The 25,380-nt window shown below is 45.1% G+C and overlaps 1 protein-coding gene across 2 annotated transcripts in view; it reads right to left on the bottom strand.

Annotated features, from left to right (window-relative positions):
* LOC119163120 (L-lactate oxidase) overlaps positions 1-25,380 on the bottom strand; it is a 156,138-nt gene that overhangs the window by 12,079 nt on the left and 118,679 nt on the right. For both annotated transcript variants that reach the window (XM_075874180.1, XM_075874179.1), the window contains exons 7-8: positions 16,076-16,331; positions 10,247-10,410 (exon numbers count right to left, since the gene is read on the bottom strand). In XM_075874180.1, the coding sequence (XP_075730295.1) occupies positions 10,247-10,410; positions 16,076-16,331 (420 nt within the window). The remainder of the gene's footprint in view (positions 1-10,246; positions 10,411-16,075; positions 16,332-25,380) is intronic.

Genomic DNA, 25,380 nt, shown 5'->3' with positions numbered 1-25,380 from the left:
TTTGAATTACGGAAGCCGCTAATCTGCTACAACTGCAAAAACGAAGGACACATCGTGATAAACTGTAAACAAATGTTTGCTTACGCAACAATCCGAGAATCGGAAAAGATCAAGCGTTTGTTAGAGCTGTATCATCAGGAAATTAGTGTGAATGAGAAAACGTGGCGAGCCCTTCGAGACTCAGCGGCAACCATGGATGTTGCGCATCCTTCGTTTGTGTCACCGGATGACTTTAGAGGAGAATGCACCTGGATCAGGCAAGTCACCGAGAAGCACAGTCCTTGCCTACCAATCGCTACGGTCGTCATTGAGGGCCCGTTCGTTGAGCTTCGCACCAAAGCGGCTGTGTGTGCCACGCTTCCCGATCGTTTTTCTTGTCTTTTTCTGAATAACTCTGAACAACTTCTCAAAGAACAGGGCAAATCGTTTTTCCCCAACTTAGCGTACATGGCCCACACGTGATCGCAAGCGCGGAAGCTTTCGCAGGAACTTGATCTTGTTAAATGTAGTGAAACACCACCTGCAAAACTGCTGATCTGCGTGACCAAAGTGGCGAGTCGACGAAACCTCAGACAGGGAATTCTCCGTGGGAGTCAACTCGAGCAGTCATTCGAGCAGTTGCTGAGCTTCATAGATTTACACGTCCCGCATGGCTGCGTATGGCCCCGGAAGCCAGCGCCGCATTCGTATTTCTCGGAGACCAACTGGAAGCTCCGCCACTGGTCCGAGACCGCTCGGACGCACGTTCGTTTTTGCGTGCCGGGCGCCCTACGGGTGGCCTGCGGGCGGCCCAAGACCATATGAACGATTTTTTTCGGGCAGCGTGCAGCCGACAGAACGGGGCGCATGCCAGCGCGGCCATCTTGAGTTAGACATGAAAATTTTTGACGTGCTCTTGCTCTCTTTTTGCTTTTCTGTCCGCTTCTCGCATGTTTCTGGATTTCGCATTGTTTGGGCACCCAGTTCTTGTCATCGGTATTCTGAGCCACGTCGAGGATGTGCGTATTCCCGAAGGTCGGGCAAACACGTGCTATACTCGCTAGGAGAGACAGCGATGGAACGACTGCACCGGTCTACGATGCGCAAGTGCTCGAGTAGTTCACTTACAGTAAGCTGCATCACAACAGAAATAGGTGTAATTCACTGCCTAACTGCTGTTATGGTTGATATTGGGTCAGTGATGTGGCCTGTGTCATTGCTCTGGAGGGAGCAGACGGCATAGCCTGGCATAGCAGACGCCACAGCAGATGCAGTCAGTATCAAGCGCGCAGATGGCCCGAGGCCGCTCGGGCTGGCCCAGGACTTTTAGATCACGTGCATGTGACGTAGCTGCCTATGAGCCGAGGCGTCCGCAGGCCGCCAGCGATTGATCCGGGACTTGGTAAATCGATGAAGCTTACTCGAGCGGCCCGTCACCAAAGCGACTGGCGCTCTCTCTGACGGTAGAGGAGACGACATGGCGCCATTGAGTGAGATCGAGAGGGGTGCAACACTCTCACCTGTAGTAGAAAGTTGGACTGAGCTGTCGAAGGCTAATCAAGAAACGCTCATTCGAGAGCCGCGGGATGACCTCTCTATTAAAGTGGTAATACAAAGCGTAAAACTGGGAACAAAGAAAAAGAATGTTTCCTTTTTTGGGAAGGCAGGGCTTCTGTATCGGAGCTACACCAATGTGCAAGGTCGCAGGTATGAACAGCTCTTGGTGCCACAGAAGTATCGTCACCAACCATCAAAATTGGCGCGCGAAAACGCGTGGGCAGGACATCGCGGCGTAAAGAGGACCAAGACTAATATTTCCTTTGAGCTTTATTTCCCGAATTGCTGGAAGTGTACCGAAGACTTTGTACGCTCATGCGACACTTGTCAGAGAGCGGGGACATCCACGGACAACTGGAAGGCACCCATGAACCTTGCGCCACTTGTCACAGAACCTTTTCGGTGCCTAGTAATTGATATCATCCGGCCATTGCCTGAGCCAAGGCAAGGTTGTCGGTACATTCTGATGGCCCTTTGAGTCGCCACTGAATTTCCAGAAGCGATACCACTTAAGGAGCCCAATTACCCTCATGTCGCAGATGCTCTGCTCTCTATATTTGCACGCGTCGGATTTCGTTCTGAAATCTAACGCGACAACGGTGGTGTCTTCACCAGAAGCCTTACCTACACCTTTTCGGGTAAATGCGCAATAAAAGTAGTCCACAGCTCGATCCATCACTCGAAATCTAATCCGGTAGAGCGTAGGCATTCCGTTCTGAAACGGATACTGAGAGCCCTTTGCTGCGAGCACCACTGCGACTGGTAAGCGTGTATTCCTCCCGCTATTTTCGCTTTGAGATCAGCTCCTCATGAAAGCACTGGTTATAGCCCTGCAGAGCTTGCGTATGACAGAAGTTTGAGAACGCCATTGCGAATGCTACGCGAGTCCGTGGAGGCATTAGATGAGGGCCCTAATGTAGTTGCGTATGTTCTTGACCTCCTTTAGAGGCTTGTAAAAATGAAAGAACTAGTGGAAAGCCACATGAAGGTTGCACAAATGTTGTCGAAGGAGTACTACGACAAATCGGCGAAAAAATGCACCTTTGAAGTGGGTTGTCACGTAATGCGGCTGTGACCATCCAAAAAGAACAAGATTGAGGTTCATTGGGAAGGGCCCGGCAAAGTCATATCGAAGCTCTCTGATACCAATTATGAAGTGAAAATATGAAGGCGACTGAACAAAATTTACCACAGTGGCTTGATAAAACCATATGTTTAACGTCAAGTGGTCGTATATATTCTTTTGAATGCATCAGAGGAAGAAGAAGCAGAACTTTGGACTTCTAGTGATGTAAGCAAAATGGGGTCAGATGTTCTCTTGGTGCCGTTGAAAATGAAGCCTAGGTTAAGTGAAGTCAAGAAGGAGGACTTGAGGATTGTTTCCGACTTTAAAGACGTGTCTTCGAACCATCCCAGAAAGGTGACGGGGATTGAACATGATATCGAGCTAACTTGTGGGGAGGAAATCCGTAGCAGGTCGTATCAATGTTCCCTTGTGCAAAAGCAGATCCTGAAAGAGGAGATCAATAAAATGCTCGAACTGGGAGTGAGTCATAGTACCGGGCGAGAGAGACTATACATCTCCTCTAATATTCTTTCAAGTGCCAAGAAAATATCCCAGGCCATGCATTGATTATCGGCGTCTTAACGCCATAACTAGAAACCAAACTTACCCGATACCAAATCTAGGGGAGAAGGTAGAAACTGTATCACAGTCTATTTATATTTGCATGTTAGACCTCGTGTGAGGGTATTGGCAAGTTCCCCTTACGGAGCGCACTAGCCGCTATGCCCCATTCGTTTCTCCATTCCAAACGTATCGTCCACTTGAGCTGAGCTTTCGATTGAAAAATGCGCCCGTTATTTTTTTAGGTATTTTTTAGGTAGAACCGCGTTCTTAATGGCCTCTCCGAGTTCCCTCCGCCATATCATGATGTCGCCATCTTTTCAAACAGCTGGGAAGAAGATGTCGGGAATTAACGAGTAATGCTGAACAGGTTGAAAGAAGCTGGTCTTACCGCGAAAGCTGCTAAATGTCACCTAGAGTAAGGTGAGGTGTCTTACCTGGGACACGTTGTGGGGCGTGGCCGGCGTAGATCTTCAGAAATTAGGTAGCTACCGTCGTGAACTATCCACGACCAATCACAAAATCTGCGATAAGGTCATTCTTGGGCCTAGATGGATAATATCAGCATTACGTGCAAAACTACTCTAGCTTTGCCAGCCCTCTAACTGACGCACTTCAAAAGTTCGAGCCGGTTAAACTGGTATGGGACTTAGAAAAAGAGAATGCGTTTTGCAAGCTGAAACAGGCCCTAAGCGAAAAGCCTGTTCTCATTGCGCCCGACTTGTCTAAGGGATTTGTCATTCAATGCGAGGCGAGTGATCGCGGCATGGGAGCTATATTGTGCCAGGAAGATAGCGCTGGTAACGAAAGGCCAATTTTGTATTTAGGCCGAAAACAGAGCTGCAGGGAAGACGCATACAGTCACTACCATTACCTTAACACCAGGCTTGAGCTTCCTAGCTCTGCTGTTTTTCGCCAATTTTGTAAGTTTTCTTACTCGTCTTCTGTATCTTACTGCCAAGATTCGGCCACCACCTTCGCGGTGCATCAGGCGCCATGTCTCCAAGGCACCGAAGCCTTATGTTAGGCTGCCACGACGTCCGAAAGCATCGGCTATTCGTGGCGGTCAATCTTCTCAGCGCCCATCAGATGAATACGAAGTGATGAATGCGTCCGAACAGCAAAATAAACCCGTGTTTCGCGGACCCGAGGAAGACTGTGATGGCCCCGCGATGACACCCAACGCCAGCGAAGAGTGTGTTGATCAGAAGAAGGCGCGAACTGATAATCAAGGTGAATACAGCGATGCAACAATCATCGACTCCACGGAAATAAACTGCAATATAGAAGCAGAAAACAGGCCTTTCACAACAGTCACGCACAAGAAACCCCGACCAGCGGGATTACCCGCAATTTTCAAGCTGACAGACCCTAGCGCCCATTTCTGGATAGTCAATCCGAACAAACTGGACAGTGAAGTAGTATATGCTGCTAAAGAGAAAGTGCAGTCGTTCCGTGTCGACAGAGATGGCAACTTTGCCGTGAGAGTCTCTACAGTTCCTGCATTCTCCATACTTCTTGAGTTAAGACTTCTAGCTGGTCTTCAAGTGACAACGTATATACCGCAGTCGTATGTGATAAACCTAGGAAAGATTAGACAAGTACCAGTACAATACAGTGAAGATCAACTACTTGAATATTTAAGAGACAGCGGTGTAATCTCAGTCAGGAGACAGAATAAATGGCTCCGTCATGAAGATGGTTCAGCAGAGCCACATTTACTCGGCAGTGTAATTCTTGAGTTCTCCCCCGACAAGCCACTGCCACCTCGTATTCTCCTAGGCTTCACTCGTTACCGAGGGCGATAGCAAAATTACCGTAACCCTTGTCGAGCTGTTACAGGACTGATGCAGAACAACCACCTTGAGAATGGACACGCACCCACTGGACACGTAGCGTCTCACAATTGTATCTCATTCTTTGATTTTGCGTTGTTTGTGCTCCTCGTTCCAGTACAAACAAAACAGGACGCTGGAAATTGTCGTTTGCTGAAAGGCATCTCTCGCGAACAGCGCAGATGTCGAGGACTTGAGTTTTGTGATTCACACAGTGATTCGACCCGTAGTGGGGCAAAAAACTCAAGCGATGTTTGGCGTACCTTCCCTTCCACCGCCACGGTGCCAGCGCAGCTCAGTCAGTTGTGCCAAAACTTGTCGCGCGTATTTTAAACTGATCTACAACTTCCTGCCTTGAGTTTACCCCCCGCTATATAACCTAAAATGTGTGTTGCAAACCATGCCAGGCAACAAAAAGGAGTTCCGTGGTGCAGTGAGTAGAAAACATTCATTTGTTTGCGTCATTTAGTTGCGTAGATTTGTCTATTGGTATATTTTTAAACTCTGGCTATAGAATCAGCTAAGGCAACAATTTATAAGCTGACTCTTGGCTGTGCGTTGCTGCGTGAATGTGTATGTACGTAAAGGACGTCTGGAATATGCATCGTGTACGCCAGATGGTTTCTGTACTAGAATGCTACACCTTGTTCTAGAACGTCTCACATCGGTTAGGCAGCTTACTATGCCAATATGAGAATATAGACTAAATGAACGCAAGCGCTTGACCCTTCATAATTGTCTTTGTTTGGAGATGAAGCACTTCACAATCAACCATGCTAAATTTAGCTGGTAAAAACGGTACAAAAACCACCGGAAACGCGCTGAGCAACTGGTAATAAAAGCAAGTGATAAAAAATAGCTATATAAGTCTGCTTATAATCTTATAGACTTATACTTATAGACTTAGCTTATACTTATAGACTTATACTTATAGACTTATCTTATAGACTTATTCTTATAGACTTATATATAGGGAAGTCTAGCTGTACTATTCGAGGAGCTAGAGGGTGTTATATGAGATATAATAGGGGTCAGTGAGGTTAGGAGGACAGATGAGGCCTATACGGTGCTACAGAATGGGCACGTCCTTTGCTATCGGGGCTTGGCTGACAGAAGAAAACTGTGAGTGTGGTTCCTAATTCACAGAAACATAGCTGGCAACATAGAGGAATACTATAGCATTAATGAAAGGGTGGTAGGTATCGTAATTAAACTGAAAGAGATACAAGATGAAGGTGGTACAGGCCTACGCGCCTACATCCAGCCATGATGACGCTTCAGTTGAAAGCTTCTATGAAGACGTTGAATCGGCAATGAGTAAGGTAAAAACACAGTATACAATACTGATGGGAGACTTTAATGCAAAGGTAGGGAAGAAGCAGGCTGGAGACCAGGCAGTAGGAGATTATGGCATCGGTACTAGAAATGCCAGAGGAGAGCTACTAGTAGAATTCGCAGAACGCAATAATTTACGGATTTTAAATACCTTCTACCGAAAACGAGGAAACCGCAAGTGGACATGGAGGAGCCCTAATGGCAAAAATAAGAACGAAATAGACTTTATAATGAGTGCACACCCAGGCATCGTGCAGGATGTGGAAGTGGTTGGCAAGGTACGATGCAGTGACCATAGAATGGTACGGTCTCGAATTCGCCTAGACTTGAGAAAGGAACGACAGAAACTAATACGCAAGAAGCCAATCAATGAGCTAGCACTGAGAGGGAAAGTACAGAAATTCAGAGTCTCGCTTCAGAACAGGTACTCGGCTCTTAGTGAGGAAACCAACCTTAGCATAGATACAATGAATAATAGTCTGACGAGTATCATTACGGAGTGTGCAGTGAAAGTTGGAGGCAGGCTAGTTAGACAGGACACTTGCAAGCTTTCCCAGGAAACGAAGAATCTCATTAAGAAGCGCCAAATCATGAAAGTCTCAAGTACAACAGACAAAATAGAACTGGCAGAGCTTTCAAAGTTGATTAATAGGCGTAAGGTATCCGATGTAAGAAGGTATAACATGGAGAGAATTGAACACGCTCTGAAAAACGGAGGAAGCGTCAAAGCAGTGAAGAGGAAACTTGGGATAGGCAAAAATCGGATGTATGCACTAAGGGACAAAGAGGGCAAAATAACTACCAATATGGATAAGATAGCTGAAATAGAGGAGGAGTTTTACAGAGATCTGTACAGTAGCAGGGACAACCACGATTTTATTACTATAAGAACTAGCAGTAACCCAGATGACACCCCACCAGTAATGATAGAAGAAGTCAGAAAAGCTTTGGAGAGTATGCGAAGATACAAAGCTGCTGGTGAGGATCAGGTAACATCAGATCTGCTGAAAGATGGAGGACAGATTGTGTTAGAAAAACTAGCCACCCTGTTTACGATGTGTCTCCTGACGGGAAGAGTCCTGGAATAACGTCAACATCACCTTAATACATAACAAAGGAGATGACAAGGACTTGAAGAATTACAGACCGATTAGCTTGCTCTTTGTAGTATACAAGCTATTTACAAAGGTAATTGCTAACAGAGTAAAGAAAACATTGGAATTCAATCAACCAAAGGAACAAGCAGGATTTCGAACAGGCTACTCAACAATCGACCACATTCATACTATCAATCAGGTAATAGAGAAATGCTGAGAATATAACCAACCACTATACATAGCCTTCATAGATTACGAGAAGGCGTTTGATTCAGTAGAAATATCAGCCGTATTACAAACACTGCGGAATCGGGGCGTAGATGAAGTATATATAAACATCCTGGAAGAAATCTACAGGGGATCAACTGCTACCATAGTGCTTCTTAAAGAAATCAACAGAATACCAATCAAGAAGGTGTAAGGCAGGGGGACACAATCTCCCCAATGCTATTTACCGCGTGCTTACAGGAGGTTTTCAGAAGCCTAGGATGGGAACAGCTAGGGATAAGAGTTAATCGAGAGTACCTTAGTAACCTGTGCTTCGCCGATGACATTGCATTGCTGAGCAACTCAGGGGACGAATTGCAACTCATGATTACGGAGTTAGACAAGGAGAGCAGAAAGGTGGGTCTTAAAATGAATCTGCAGAAAACGAAAGTAATGTACAACAAGCTCGGAAAAGAGCAGCGCTTCGAGATAGGTAATAGTGCACTTCAAGTTGTAAAAGACTATGTCTACTTAGGGCAGGTCGTAACCGCGGAGCCGAACCACGAGATTGAAGTAGCTACAAGAATAAGATTGGGGTGGAGCACATTTGGCAAGCACTCTCAAATTATGACAGGTAATATGCCACTATTCCTCAAGAGAAAGGTATAAGACAGCTGTATCTTGCCGGTACTTAGCTACGGAGCAGAAACGTGGAGACTTACAAAGAGGGTTCAGCTTAAATTGAGGACGACGCAGCGAGCAATGGAAAAAAATGGTAGGTGTAAACTTAAGAGACAAGAAGAGAGCAGAGTGGATTAGGGAACAAACGGGGGTTAAGGATATCATAGCTGAAATCAAGAAGAAGAAATGGACATGGGCTGGGCATGTAGCGCGTAGACAGGATAACCGCTGGCCGTTAAGGGTAACTAACTGGATTCCCAGAGAAGGCAAGTGGGTTAGGGGGAGACAGAAGGTTAGGTGGGCAGATGAGATTAAGAAGTTTGCGGGTATGAATTGGCAGCAGCAAGCACAGGACCGGGTTAACTGGCGGAACATGGGAGAGGCCTTTGTCCTGCAGTGGACGTAGTCAGACTGATGATGATGATGAAGATGATGATGATGATGATGATGATGATATTCTCATAACACGTTAACGACAATAAAGGGCTAACACAAAAAGCATCGCCGACAGAAAGACAAAGGTATCAAAAATTACAGACAAGCATACGTTAGACTTATAGCATAAGAGTTCAATTTACACTGCTGAAATCGGAATGTGACTTTGGTTGGCCTATGGAATTACGAAATTGAGAAAAGTGAGAAATGTACCTTCATATAAGAAAGGATGAACGTGCCATAACAATTTGTTGAGCGCTACATTACTAACTGACGCTGAACATATGTGCAAGTGTCATACGCAAATACATGTATGTCGAACAGTCACCAATATTATATACAACCAGTTGTGTACAGTTGCGTAATGATGGCAAGAGCAACACGGGTGTTACCAACACTAGAAGCGCCAAGCTGAATTGCAGCGCTTGTGATTGCGAAGATGGTCGCCCTTGATGGAGCTACGTAAGCAAACTTCAGTGGATGGCATTTGCGCATAGTTGGAGCTAACCCGACGCGATGCCTCTATCATTGAAGTGCATATGTAATGTTTATAAATTGAAACGGCCAGCACTGGAACTAAAATGGACGTTTCACCAGCATCGCGACTGCATACGGTCTTTTTTAAAAAAAAGTTCTGAAACCTGGCGTCGCTCTGTGGTAGAATACTCGTTTCCACATAGAATGCTTGGGTTCGATTGCTGCTGGGACCATAGCATATCATCTTTGCATTCATCGGGTGGACGCGGCCGATGTCGATTTTTATACCACGTACGCATATAAATCCCCATTGTTAGTTCTCACCAATCCTTAGTAGACGTAAACTGCTGACCACCTGGGGCGCATAACCACACAATACGAACCCGTGATATATAGGCATGTGCAACACGCGTCTGGAGAAAAGAGTTTGACGTCGTACGTGGTGAAATTTTCAAATTATTCATGTCATGGTCAGATAGTCATATTTTTGAAACCCTCTTATTCACCCATACTCATTTTGGTCTATACCCCAAGGTGAGGAGATGATCAAAAGGACACCCTGACGTAGGCGGATAGATAGATAGATAGATAGATAGATAGATAGATAGATAGATAGATAGATAGATAGATAGATAGATAGATAGATAGATAGATAGATAGATAGATAGATAGATAGATAGATAGATAGATAGATAGATAGATAGATAGATAGATAGATAGATAGATAGATAGATAGATAGATAGATAGATAGATAGATAGATAGATAGATAGATAGATAGATAGATAGATAGATAGATAGATAGATAGATAGATAGATAAAAACGTTCATGGCGTGCTCAGTACAAGAATAGATGCCTCACATTGAATAAGGTAGAGCACAAACAAGCTTAAATTACGCGCTTTATGTGGCTGTTCGAAGCGGCGGCTGCATGATAAAGCAAGTATGCGTTTACTACTTTTCTGCTGCCCGCATAACGTGCACACGACGAGGTCACCGATATACGATAGAACTTACCCGTGAGGACGCCCTTTACGACTACAGGCAACCCCGAGAGACGGCGTAGCCATTCGATGTCTTCCCAAGTGGCAGATGGTCGAGACTCCATGTCACTCGAATATTTGCTCTTTGGCTCGCATCCATCGAATCCTTTCGAACATGCACCTTCAGTATTGGCGAAACTGAGACAACATAAGCACGTGTAACATCAGCAGTTCAGCTACGTCATTCTGCACCGAATGCAATAAAGTGGGTGTCACAAAGCACTTCATCTGGTAATTGTAATAGCAATAATACCTTCGAGTTTTGCGGGCCAAAAGTACGACTATGAGCCACGCAGATGTGGAGGGGGCTTCGGAAATTTTGATCAACTGTTGCTCTTCAACGTGCACTAATGAAGTACAGAACACGGGCATCTAGCGTTTTGCCTCTATAAGCATGCAACCACCACCGACACAACTGGACCAACAACTTTCGGGTGAGCAGCCCAGCAGCGTAACCATTCTTCCAAAGAGGCGGTCGAATATTGAAAACATTCACTTGCAATTTCTCATTCTTCAAAAGGAAGAACGCCCTCATATTTTTATCCTAGCCATGTTCAGTTAGGTGGGTTCTGCAAACTTTTAAAAACTCAAAAGAAACAAATATTCCTTTTGCCTCACAAAGCTGGCGTTGGCTATGTTTTCTTTGTTTATTCAAGTGTATTTTACTAATGTTTCTATTTACATCAAGTTCTCTGAGAGCATGTTTTCATTTGTTATTGGTTCTCTTAGAATTTAAGTTTTTACGGAATAACGGAGAAGTGAACGGACTCTGCGAAATTGAGAGCTTGCTCATGGTAACACTACGACCTGTAAGAGAGGATGTAAGCGTAGGTAGAGTGCTAACAGAAGAACCTGTCTGCCTATAATAAACAAATTTCCCGACGAGTAATTATGTCTGGCGCCAAGACGGTGGAAATTCTCACTTACCCAACGGTGACTTACTTAGCGCTATACATAAAAGAGAGCGTGTACAATCATCGCACACTGTCTGAAGTAACTTCCTAACGAGCGTGACTATGCCCACTCCAGGGAATAAAGTCCCAGCCATGTTCCACCAATCAACCTCATATGGTGGTTGCGGCCACCTCGCTCAATCCGCCAGCTTTCTAATCTTATTGAAACACATAACTTTATCTCTCCCTCTGGCGCATGTTTTTTTTTATTTGAAGCATTTGTTAGCGATCCTCGCCGACATTGAGCATAACTATCTCGCCGCCTATAACTTTTAGCTCTCGTGGCCATTTCGATAATCACATCATTACAGAAATTGGTACGGAATAACACGACAATATGACGAGCATAAGTGACTACTCATGACATGAAAATCATAACATGTATGTCATGAATGTCATGATTTACATTTCATGGTCTTGCTGCTCTAGTGGTGGTTTCGTTCACATGGCATATTGCCAAACTGGTATGGTATGACATGACTGCATGGCGAACATAGGTGACAGGCCCTAACGTGAAAATCATGACATGCATGCCACGTAAGTCATGACCACACGCCACGCTCATAATGCGCTCGTCGTCGTTTCACTAGCTTCACATATACCAATATTAGTATTACGGGACAAGACTGCATGACGAAGGAATATAACTGGTGCAAACTTGATAATCACGAAATGCGTGTCAATAACACGACTACAAGCCACGCTCATGGTGCATTCGCGGCCATTCCGCTAGCTTTTATACACCAAATTTAGTATTACGTGACGCGAACGGACGACTGATGTATATAACACGTCCGAACACGATAATCATAACATGCGTATTATGTAAAACATGACTTCATGCTACGATGGTAGTGCGCCCGCGGTCGTTTCGCTGGATTCACATATTACAAATTTGGTGATATGCGACGCCGATTGATAGCGAAAATACATGACTGGTGCAAACATGATAACCATGACATGCGTGTAATGTAAAAACATACCACGCTCATGATGCGCTCATGGTCGTTTCACTAGCTTCACATACAACAAATTCTGTGTTACGTGATGTGAATGAACGACGGCTAAACTTAATAATCATGACATGCGTGTCATGTAAATCATGACTAAGTGCTACGCTCAAGGCGCTCGCGGACGTTTCGCAAGCTCCAAACTTACCAAATTTGGTATCACGCGACATGACTGGACGACGAAGGTAATTGACACGTCCAAACATGATAATCATAACATCTGTGTGATGTAATACATGACTACATGCTACGCTCGTAGCGTGCTCACGACTGTTTCGCTAGCTCCACAAATACTAAATTTAGTATCACGTAATGTGAATAGGCAACGAAAGTAAATGACACGTCCAAACACGATAATGAATAGATGGAAGTCATGTACGGCATAATTTATGTCTACCTGTTGAGCTAATTTTAAATTGGCATATCAAATTTCCTCATTCGTGCTTGACATATCGATTCGCACTATACGAGGGATCTGCAAATTTTTTCTTCTCTTGGAATACAATCAATGACCCATATTGACCAGTGATTACCCTGCCAACGCACCACGTCTCCAGCCTACGTCTTTTTCTTCTTGATTCGAACTATCAAGTCTTTCACACCCATTCGTTCTCTCGCCCACATTGTTCTCTCATCATCTCCTAAGGTTACACCTGTAGTTTTCATTTCTGTTATCCGCTGTATCGTCGTAAATCTAGGTTAAGCTATCGTAAGCTTTCAGGTTTCTGTTTTAGTTGTGAGTAACGGTAAGATGCATCTGTTATATACGTTGCCATGAAGGTTTTCTGTTAAACTATTATTCATAAGTTGTGAATGCTCTGAGTGTGCCCTGCCACATGCTTATATTCAAGTAACATCAGTCTCGTGATTCGGCTCTGCGATTACAATCTTTTCTAACATAGGGGTCAAATAACATGTTTGTAATGAACTTGAAGAACAGAGAAGATATTGGTAGCGACGAGAAAACAACCAAACGCATCCGCTCAGTATCACCACTCGGTACTGCCATGGTGTTTTTTTAAGCCACATTGGCTTAATGAACACAACGCCCTTTTCTACTAGATAGAGCCTCATTTGTTAGCCACCTATAATAAATATCAGGCTACCTAGCCGAATGTCTAGCTTGTACAACTTTTGGGGGCTTCAAACGAAAAAACTAAAAAAGTACATTATTTTCGTTCTTGATTAGGGCACTTTGACCACAAAAGCACCATTACATTGAAAGAAAAAATGTACCTTAAAAATTGGCAGATCTCACACACCTTGGATATTGATGTTATGCGAAGCGTGTGGATGCCAGGTGACAGTGTTTTAATTTTTTTGTTGAGCGAGACTTTTTTAAGTAGTTCTCAATATATGCACAAATCCGTGCAAAAACATACGTCAAACAGCTGCATTTTTTGTATTAGCATGTTTTTGCAGTTGTGTAACAATGCCCACAGCAACTTGAATATTAGTAAAAACAGAAGCGATAAGCTGATACGAAGTGCTTTTATTTGCGCTGGGGCTCACGAGTATAGTAATCCTAAACACTGTTACACAAGTCAACTTCAGTTGATGACATCTCACTACAATTGAAATTAACCAGACGTGGTGATTGTATTTTAAAAGTGAATATGCAATGTTTAAAAAATTTGATAGCGTTTACTGCAACCAGAATTTACGTTTACGAACGTTAGGGCCTATGGCTGGTCAATCTCACTAATAACTATGTGTAGTCCAATCTCAAAATATAATTTTACCTCCTTGGTACCTAAATGGTTGAAACTGCAGTTTTAATATGCCCTTGATCACTCTCATCTGCAATACCGTCTCCTAATCAGGGGTACCACTATTAAAAAAATTTAATAGATTAACAATTTTAAAAAAACAGTTGTTGATTGTATCGAAAGCCTTAAGCGAAGGGGCCACGCAGGGCTATCCTTTTCCAAGCTTCATATACTAAATATAGATCGCGTATTCAAACTAAAACTCGCTATACATACACATAGAGAAAATGTTCATGACCGCCAAATCCTGCCTTCATCATTAATTCTTTCACTCATTCATTCACAAAACTTTATTTGTGTCCTGAATCCCGGTCTCTTCAGACCGAAGCGGACGGCGTCTATGTTGGTACCGTCAGGACGAGCCTTGTGGCGTCATCGTGGACCTTCTGGACTGCCCGTAGTCATCGTCATCTGTCCATTCTCAATATTAACCCACGCACAACCGACTCGGAACGCTTATGTGTCGAACTAAATATGGTACTGAGCCTATTGCCTACGTAATGCCACATTTCCTAAATAACAATCGAGTTGTTGCCGATATTATTCAGGGCAACTATTCAACGTACCGCTTCGAAAAAGAGTTAAAGATTACCATTCGATAAGCTCCTGGTGCTTCGTTTATGTTGTGCTGTTTCCGCCTGTTCTTTTCTTTCTCCTATTTCTTTTAGTACTGTTCTGTACCATTGATCATTTTGGCTTGTATAAACATTTACATACACGTGTTATTATTGTGGTGTTATGAATGTAGCTGTTTTTCTTATTGTGTTTTGATTGCTTGTATAGGCTGCATGCGGCATTTTGGCCATATATTGTTCCCTGTATTTGCCCACGCTCCGCAGTTTCCCACCCCTGAGCGAAGTACGAGTAGGGGGCCTTTCTCGGGCAGCCGTATCTGCCTTTAACCCTTCAACCTATACAATGGGTGTCTGAATAAAGTTTAAATTCCATTCAATTCAAATTTGGAAAGTATCTCTGAGACCTGGTGTGGCTCTGCTGTAGAGTATTTTACTGCCATGCAGAATTCTAGGAATAAATTTCTGCTGGGACACTGACGTTTATTCTTTGCGTTCATCTGGTCAACGCTTCCAATATCAGCTTTTGTCTAACATTCAAGCGTTAAAATTACTAATGTTTGTGGTCGCCGATCCTGGGTAGATATAAAATGTCTATCGCCTGGGGCACATACCCGCATACCAGTGGCATATACACGCCCCTGTGTGCGTGCCACCGTTTCTTTTTCTTTAGAAAGTGTTTGACTAAAGTGCACGACCACATTGTTACATTATTCATGTCATTACCAACTCGTCATATTCGTCAAGTCATCTTACCCTCCCGTACCAATTTTAGTGTACCCCAAGTTAAGGGGGTGATCTTGAGAGCACCCATACATACATAGATAGATAGATAGATAGATAGATAGATAGATAGATAGATAGATAGATAGATAGATAGATAGATAGATAGATAGATAGATAGATAGATAGATAGATAGATAGATAGATAGATAGATAGATAGATAGATAGATAGATAGATAGATAGATAGATAGATAGATAGATAGATAGATAGATAGATAGATAGATAGATAGATATATAGATAGATAGATAGATAGATAGATAGATAGATAGATAGATAGATAGATAGATAGATAGATAGATAGATAGATAGATAGATAGATAGATAGATAGATAGATAGATAGATAGATAGATAGATAGATAGATAGATGCCAAAAGTGCTTGCAGTACGCAAAGAAATCCTTAGCATTCGAAAGTGGTGGTCTTTTCCATTAAGCAAACACTTATGCGGGCTAGGTAACTACTTGCCACCAAAAACGAAAAAGCTTGTGCATCAGTTAGTTCATTAACTTAACTGTTACATGAGCTGCAATTAAACTTTTTTTTCAAGAAAACTCGGAATGCATTTTTAGCATTACGGTGGCGCAGTAGATACTGCGTACCCCGATTGCGAGGATCTCACCAAAGGTATTTTGGTTGAGTTGGGAAATTCTCAGGTTAAACTTTAGAATATACCAACTAAGCTGCAATTGAGGACTCCAAAATTTAAGATTACCTGAGACCACGTGGCAAGATGGTTCGATACGCATGGCGACGCACAGTGTCTCCCAACACGGGAGAGTCCGCGGTGACCACGATGGCCGAAAACCCCATGGAAGCTGCCCTCTCTACCAGGGACTTGGTGATAGTACGGTCACGGAAGATGTACGTTTGCTGCCACAGAAGACAGCCGGGCGCCGCCGCCCTGACATCTTCGAGTGAGAAGGTGCTTAAGCTGCTCAGGATCATCAATGTACCGGCGTCCTTAGCCGCTGCGTCAATTTCAAAGAAGTGAACCTTTGTAACAAATGCTCAAGCCTCTTTTTTACACTCGCCTGCTTTCGGCGAGAAGCTCACGAAATGATTATCAGAACAGAACGCTTAGAGATAATGTGGAAGGAAGCAGCAACACTGGTACTGTTTTCCAAAATCGGTAATATAGACTACCGCTCAGGTTCCTTTCATGCTGACTGGCTACCAAATGAAATGTCTTCCGGGACCTCTTCACGAAGTACGTTGAAGATTGATTTGTTCATTGCGACGAAAATCTCTGGCCAAGTTTCTCTACCACGTTTATTCGCGTACTTCATGCACTGATTAGCGCGAAAAATTAGGACTGAATCCCGGCCAGTTTTAAGCAGTGCTAAGTATGCAGTTGACCAACTCTGGCTACAGGTGAGTTAACTATTGCTTGTGTTGGTAGCTGCTGGACGAGCATCGACAGACTTAGCCTGGTGTTCTTATATTATGACTAGTGATGACAACTGTTGTCCGAATGCTGGTGAGTCTTAGTTATTTCTGGCTATTTGTGGATACCATAGCTGATATCCAGCTACAAATTTGGTATTAAACGACGAATGGGTTCACCACAAACATTGTATGTTTAGCTTGTCTCTGTGCACTAGTCATCTCTTTGCTTACTGACGCGCCCTTAAAATACCAAGAAGCTCGGCTGGTGGACTTCTATTAGTGTTCGAAGACAGAGCGCGCAAACACGGCCACAAAGACATAGCTGAAGTCAAATAAACAAAAGTATTGTTTTGACATCTCTCTTCGTGTCCATGTTCGCATGTTCTCTTTTTTTTTAACGAGAATACGCGCCTGCCAGGCATATCTAGCCAAAAGAACTAAAGCTATTCGCAGTGCCCGTATACTGTCGTGCCGCCAAGTGGAATAAAGGAGCATTTTCTCGAGGAATGTCAGTAGACGGCCCAACTGCAGCATTGCACCGTCGCTTCCTTGTTCGGTCATGCCAGCCTTGTGTTAAAGTGTTAGCAATGAGAGAACACTACAAATTTGCGTCTTTCTTAGATCACTGTACAAACTCAGTCCTTTACGACACAACAAACCTGAGTCGTTTCACGAGACTCAAATTTTAGGGAAAATACGAGTCAACTAACGCTTTTAGTATGAGCCAGTGGCGTACAGATATCAGCTCTACGAGGTTTTCTGTACCAACGTTGGTTAGTAATATGTTATAGTCTAACGTCTGCAAATCCAACTGGTTCTGTTTTATCTGCACACACCACTCGCCAGTTTTTTTGTAGTGCATGAATCTGAAAAAACTTCTACGCGGGAAGTAACGCGCACTCGTAACAGGGCAATCTCAGACTGGAAATACAATAAAATAGTTAGGTTGGTCCTGTAACAAAAAACGATGCTACAAGAGACGCTTCAATCATTCGAAGATTCAGTTGCTCCGCTATAGTCTTAGAGCGATTGCTCTGAATGCCGTCCTTCGCCAATGTTTCTTTCATCGCTCCTGTCTTTTACGCTTGTTCATAAGGGGCCAGCGATTGATTCATTGATAAGTGGTGTTGAACGTCTTAAAACCATCATATGGTCATGAAAGTGGCCGTAGTGGAGGCCACTTTCATGGCCGTTTCCGCCTTCATCGCAAATGCAGCCACCGCAGCCGGAGTTTGATCCGGTGACCTGCGGGTAAGTGGCAAGCGAGACGCTTGTAGAGTGGTATGAACGCAAAGTGTTCGCCGTTTTAACACGTTAAAATGATGACACGGAGTCGTCGAAATCATTTGTTGGAGGAAATTATTCAGGTTGCTTTTACCAGGTATTCTGAAAGAAACAATCTTGATGACTGGAATTTTTCACTGGACGTAAAAGGCTGTGAAAGCAACCAGAGTGACAGGGACAATAAAGGATAAGCTGCTAACTCACCAGGAGCGAGTTGCACTTCACGTCCCCTTGTGTGTTGAAGTATTTCCCACCCCGAAGTCACATAATTGTAACTAATTTACATTATACTTGAGTGATATCAAAATAGAAGCATAGAGTTGCTTGTGCACTGCATGTAGCGCAATTATTGTGGCTTATAATGTGCATATTAGAACCACATGCCGCCAACATGCTCGAGCTCAGCCAGTGAAGGGAATTGCTTCGAGCTATGAAACGTGCCATCCTGGACAAAATCCACACCTCTCACCTAACTTCACCTGTACCTTCTAAACAGCATTCTTCTGCAACAAACTGGCTAACCTCCCTGTCCTTCCTCATTTATTCCTCCTCCTTCTGCAACAAACTTTCGCAACTTCAACGATGCGAAAAGCATGCGCGTGCATTTTTTTCATATTCATGTTTCCATTGGGTTTGATAGAACCTGCCTGTGGTGACGTGAATAGTGGTGCGTGGCCGTGACAGTACGAGGAGGCAGCTGGTGACGATAATTCCCCTGTGGCGAAAAGCGAAGAGCAGGTGATGGTAATTGTGGTAGAGAAAAAACGAACTGGGGCGAAAGAAGAGCACCAGAAAAGCGGGTGGACATCGGCGACGGCAGTTCGTAGTGTTTCTCGGTACACCAGCGGCCTGCTGTTCGAGTGACCTGGTGTGACTGTTGCGACAGCACCGAGATGTCGTGCTTGGTTCCTGAGTGCACCAGCGGCCTGCAGTTTGAGCGGCCTGGAGTAACTGTCGAATGGCGCTGAGATCCCGTCCTTGGATTCTTAGGGCGCCAGCGGCCTGGTAGGTGCGGGTGTCGTGGAGCGACCAGAGGCGATTATGCAGCTGGAAGCGGCTGGCTAACCATCATCCAGGCATGGTAACAACCTCGGGCCAACCGGCCGTTGCGACTCCCTGCTGACCTGTCACAACCGGGGCGCACTAGGTGACGAGCCATCGTGACCTTAATCGCGCCACGCAGCGACAACACCATGACGACGACCACCAGGGTGACCACGATGACAGCGTGAGGAGGTGAGTGTAGGAGTGCACGGCACGTCACGAGAGTAAACGGACGGTTTATTGCTGAACAGTAGTGAGACTGTAAATATTTTGTGTGGTTTCTAGTGTTGTCCATAAAACCTTCTGTGTTTTATTTTATAATGCTCTGATCACCGAGTCATTCCAATGAACGGATGCTGGGCCCACACTTATTCGTGCTTCCATCAAAAACTGGCGAGCCTGCCAGGATGCGCCAGTAAAACCCTTAAAGCGCAGACAAGATTCAGAAGTATTCATGCAACACTAGACGACCGACATGTATCTCGATAAGTTAGCGGTCATTGCTACACAGTTAGGACTGCCTATATAGCATGGAGCTTCGTGAGCGGGCCGAAAGATAGCAGGTTAGACAGAGAGACGAACGCGTGGCAGAGCGAGATACAGCCAAAAAAGCAGCAGTGAGGTAGCGGTTAGTGAACCAAAGGCACCTCGAGATCCGGAAGCTTAAGCTCAAGCTTCAGTAGGATGTTCCACGTGAGCCATCTGCGGCGGCAGCACTCGCCCCGCCAGCATCTCCTGTAGGCCTAAACCCGTGCACAGAAGCTACTGCCACTATTTGATAAGAGACGCAACGATCTCTAAGCGTACCTGCAGAGGTTCGACCGCGTACACACGATACAGGACTGGCCTCGAGATAAATGGGCAATCGCCATAAGCATGTGCTTGAATGGGGAGGCACTGACTGTATTGCGTGTATGACCGCAGCTGACTCCCTCGAATATGACAAGGCACTACTGCAAAGGTTCAGATGTAGAGCCCAGGGATAAAATGATCCATGCCAACCTGTCTCGCAACCACAGGATGGCGAGACAGAGAAGCAGTTTGCTGGGCAGATATCCAGCTAATTTGACAATTAAATCGAGGTGACAACCTTCCCAAAACAGTTGAGGGCCTCTGAGACGACGTAGTTCACACAATCACCTCACTTTTATTGTCGTATAAGTGTGCCTGTTCACCATCGCCACGCATATAGCACTCGCTCATTGACATTGTGTTTGATGTTCAAACTTGGTCGCTTAAGGTTGTCGATAAATCGCTCTCATTGCTGGCGATATTCACACTGTGAAAATGCATTTAAAACCTTTTTATGCATTCGGAGCAACTCACAGGTGACGCTGCACGTGCGGGGTGACCAGACAACAGTGCGCGCAGAGTGCGTGAACGTGCTGAGAGAGGAGCGCAGGCAAAAGGCTGGCTTAGATTGACGAGCGACCGGTTATTGCTAAAAAATGTGGCGAAACGCACGTGGCGCAGCACCCCCTGGCCAGGCTGCGAGGCCTATACTACACGGCGCTGTCTAGTATAGGCCTCCCAGACAAACAAAAGACAGACTGACGGATGGATGCATGGACGGACGAATGGACGTACGGACAGAAGCACGTATGGACGTACGGACACTTCACACCACTCATCATCATTCACTCCGTGGAGAAGGAGTGATTTTATTAGGCTGCGCGAGTGCTGTCATTTGGCTTTGCTACGCTAAACGAGACGCGAAGACCTTCGACTCTGCCGTCACTGGTGGGCCCTCGGGGAAAAATTAAATTATCCCACGGCACTGAGTTTTTATAGGATAGATTAGAGATACCCGTACCATCTTGAGAAGTATAGTTCAGTCAGAGATTATTGTTCCGCATGGTAAGCTTCCGATAGCGGTATCTTGTATCTGAAGATACGGATTACTTTATTGAATGTATTGGGAATGCAGATGCACGCACTTGTCATGCGAGACATATCACGATGGAAATACAAGATATCTAAAGATTATCTGACATGATTTTGTCACGCACCACTAGCCGTAAAGACAAGACCGGAACAGCGGGGCAGAAAGACACGAGCGTGTATCTTCAAACGAAGCGCTAACACACACTTATTCGTTCTCTTTGCCCTTTTCGGCTCGCTAGGGCTTGCCGGCTCACAACTCTAGGTGGCATTATTCCCCCTTTTATTAGAGCGTCGACTCGATGCTCATACCATCCTCTCGATGCTCATACCGATGCTAAGGGGACAGCAGGATCCATCAGAGGAAAAAAAATGATACTTTTAGTGCTCAGGGCACGTGCAGGAGCAAAAAATTGTCTGTGGTTGGTCAAAAGAAAAAAAAACATTACCACAATTGAAAGTTCATTAGATACCCATCGAACAACGTAAAAAAAATAAAATGTTTGCTGCCCGGGCACAATGAGGCGAGTATTATCGCGTAAAATAACATTTTAGGCGGACGACATGCACAATATCTGTTCGTCGTGAGTAGCGCTGGGTCATTACCAAGCCTCCGTCTGGAATAACTTCATAGTTGAATTTGTTGAACCGCCGTAATGCTTTGTAGGGTCTGAAGTACTTGATCAGGACTTTCTCGCTGACACCTCGTGGTCTAACAGGAGTTCAAACCCACACATGGTCGCCAGGTTGATAGGTGACTTGTCGATGGTGGATATTGTACCTTCAGGCGTCTTCACATTGCTACGTTCTTATGTGCCCGCGAGCTGGTTGACGTGCTTCCTCTGCACGCTGAGTGTAATCTTCGACATCAGGAGTTAGCAGCTCGTGCTGGTCGATTTCACAAGGAATCATGGCGTCTAGCATGGTTTGCACGTCTCGACCGTAAACAAGGGGGAAGGGTGCGAACCTTGTCGTTTCCTGGGTTGCGGTGTTGTACGCAAACGTTACGTACGGCAGGACCTCGTCCCACGTTGTATGCTGCACATCCACGTACATAGAAATCATGCCCGGCAGCGTTTATTTTACACTTTCTGTCAAGACGTTATTTTTAGGGGTGGTATGTGGTTGTCTCACGGTGGTTTTTGTAACTAGGCTTGAAGATGTCGTCCAACAGTTTTGCCGTAAACGTTGTCCCTCGGTCAGTGATGATGAATGATGGGGCGCCGCGATGAAGTACAATGTGGTGCATGGAAAACTGGGCGATATCAGATGCTGTGCCGCGTGGCAATGGCTTCGTCTCAGCGTAACGCGTCAAGTAATCAGTTACGGCAATGATCCCGTTGTTTCCAGAGTGAGACAAAGGAAACGGTTCAAGGAGGTCCATCCCAACTTAGTAAAATGGCGTACGCGGTGTGTCGATGGGTCGTAGGATGCCTGCAGACTTTACAGGTGATGACTTGCGACGCTTGCATTCGCGGCATCCTTTCAAGTAGCGTTTGACACAAGCTGCGACTTTTGGCCAGAAATATAGCTGTCGTACCCGGTCGAGCATCCGTGAGCTTCCCAAATGGCCGGATGCAGCTCATCGTGCCAGGCTAATAGGATGTCATCACGAAGGTCTTAAGGAACGACCAGAAGATCTGCTGCTGACATCGGTGTTTTTCTTGTATATTGTGCCGTGTTGTAAGCAAAATGATGGCAACGTACAGGAAAGTGGACGAGGAACAGACGCGGTGCTGCCTTCTAAATGATCGATGATGGGCCTTAAATCAGGGTCCTCTCGTTGCTTACTGAAGAGGTCCGCCCCACTGAGAGTCCCCACGAAGGCATTGTCGTCTTCTACAGCTCTTTGATCAGATTCCAGAGGTGCTCGTGATAGCGTGTCGGCGCCTTCATGCATTCCACCTGACTTGTATACGATGGTGACATCGAACTCCTGAAGTCGGAGACTCCATTGTGATAAGCACCCAGAGAGGTCTCGGTGGTTAGCCAGCCAACACAAAGCGTGGTGATCAGTCACAACATCAAATGGGCGCCCGTAGAGACAAGGCCTGAACATTGTAATCGCCCATACTACCACGACATATTCCTTCTCTGACGTTGAATAGTTAGTTTCGGCACGTGATAGAGTGCGGCTCGCGTAGGCAATCTTGTGTTTGCACCAAGATAGCACCGCGACCAATGTTGCTTGCGTCAGTGCGCACCTCTGTGCCAGCGTCCTCATCGAAATGACCAACTACAAGAGGGGGAGACAATCGATGTTGGAGTTCTGCAAAGGCAGTCGCTTGTTCGTCAGTCCACAGAAATGGGGTGTCGTCTCGCGTAAGTCTGATGAGCTGCTCCGCAATATAAGAGAAGTTTTCAATAAAGCGGCGATAGTATGCGCAGAGCCCCAGAATTCTTTGAAGACTTTTCTTGTCTGTCGGAGCTAGAAAAGCGGCCACAGCGAAAGTCTTCTCTGGATCGGGCCAAACGCCTGCAGCGCTCACAACGTGACCCAGGAACTTCAGTTCTTCGTAGCCGAAATGACACTTCTCAGGCTTGAGGGTAAGGTTAGCGGATCGTATAGCTTCAAGAACACCCTGAAGACTACAAAGGTGCTCGTCAAACGTTTTTGAAAAGACAACGACATCATCTAGATAGACGAGACAACTTTTCTTTTTGAGGTCAGCGAGAACAGTATCCATAATTTGTTGAAATGTGGCCGGAGCGGAACAGAGGCCGAATGGGAGCACTCGGAATTCATACACACCATCAGGAGTTACAAAAGCCGGTTTTTCGCGGTCACTTTCATCGACTTCAATTTGCCAATAACCACTTTTGAGGCCGATTGAGGAAAAGTACTTTGCTCGCCTTAGCCTTTCAAGAGAATCGTCCACTTGAGGCAATGGGTACACGTTTTTCTTTGTGACGTTATTCAGCTTCGTATAAACGGCACAAAAGCGAAGTGTACCATCGTTTTTCTTCACAAGGACCACTGGCGACCACCATCGGCTGCTTGATGGCTGTATTACACCGTATTTAAGTATTTCCTTCACTTGCTTTTGAATCAAGCGTCATTCCGTTGGTGAAACGCGGTAAGGCTGTTGTCGTATAGGGTGCGCGTCGCCGTAGGAGATATTACGGCGTTCGGTAATCTATGTCTGACGGATTCTCGATAAACGTGCAAAACAGGCGTGAAATTCTATCAACAGGTATTTAAGCCTTCGTTTGTTTTCTTCAGAAAGCGTTGGATTTATATCGACACCCCGGAGAGGTGCTTTGGCATTATCGGTTGCCTCGAAATCAAAACACTCAGTCACATTGGTTACTGGTAAAGCATAGGCGATGACAGTACCAGGGAAAATGTGTCGGCTTTCGTAGCTGAACTTTGTAACCAGAGCCTCGCAGTGGCCAGCCTGGAGTTCTACTAGGATTCGTGCAGACACCTTGGGAAAAGAGTAGGGATCGATTGCTCTCTGCCACCATGTGCTGTTTCACCATGTGCTGTTTTGTTACACGCCACTTGAACCATAACACTTGAGCGCGGTGGTATCGTCACAGCATCGTCAACTACGCGCAGACATACTCGATCATGGCTGAGATTACGCTCTGGTGTGGTGCTTTTTGTTGAGAACGTGACAAGGCCTTGTCCAATGTCGATAATAGCATCGTGCTCCCCCAGGAATTCCATGCCAATAATCAGGTCTCGAGAACACTGACGGAGAACGCTCAACCTGACAACAAAGGTAGGACAGCGAACCTGTATTCGTGCTGTGCAAACGCCAAGTGGCGTGACGATGTGCCCGCCAGTAGTATGAACTGGCCTGAGGTTCCAAGGCATCGTCACTTTCTTCAGGAGAGCAGCCTGTTTCTCACTTATTATAGAAAATTCCGCACCCATGCGAACTAAAGCACTCACTTTGCGACCGTCGAGCAGCACTGGAATGTCTAATGAAATCTTTGCGGAACCAGCTGGTGTCGTCATCGTCGGCACATCTTCAGTTGCGGAAGCGTCGGCAGGAGGTGCATCCGCTTTTGTGTTGAATATAATATATAAGTTACATGTATTATTTGGCACTGCCCGACTCCGCTAACAAACGGTTTGGCCCTCCTCTGACCGCCATTTTTAATCATACAGCTCGCCATTTATATATTTCGTGTTTATCGCGAATATAATAAAAGACAGAACCCTACAGTGCTATTGAAACAGCCACGATCATAAACATGGTCAGTTAATCACATGGCACCCAAACTACAGTATTCCTGGGCGTCAATACGACAGAGAAGAGCGCCTGTAGCCTAAGGGTGAATACTTAAGGCACGTACTTCAAAACATTTAAATATACGGCCACTTAGTCTAGCTTACAAGACAAAGCAGCAAATCAGAAAAAAACAAAACTAGTTCAATGAATAATTTATTCAATAAACGAAATGCTTATA

This window comes from Rhipicephalus microplus, chromosome 9 (assembly GCF_043290135.1).
Source record: "Rhipicephalus microplus isolate Deutch F79 chromosome 9, USDA_Rmic, whole genome shotgun sequence".
In the NCBI taxonomy this organism is placed as follows: Eukaryota; Metazoa; Arthropoda; class Arachnida; order Ixodida; family Ixodidae; genus Rhipicephalus; species Rhipicephalus microplus.
Note: the sequence above shows the minus strand (reverse complement) of the source record. Positions and strands in the feature narration are given on the sequence as shown.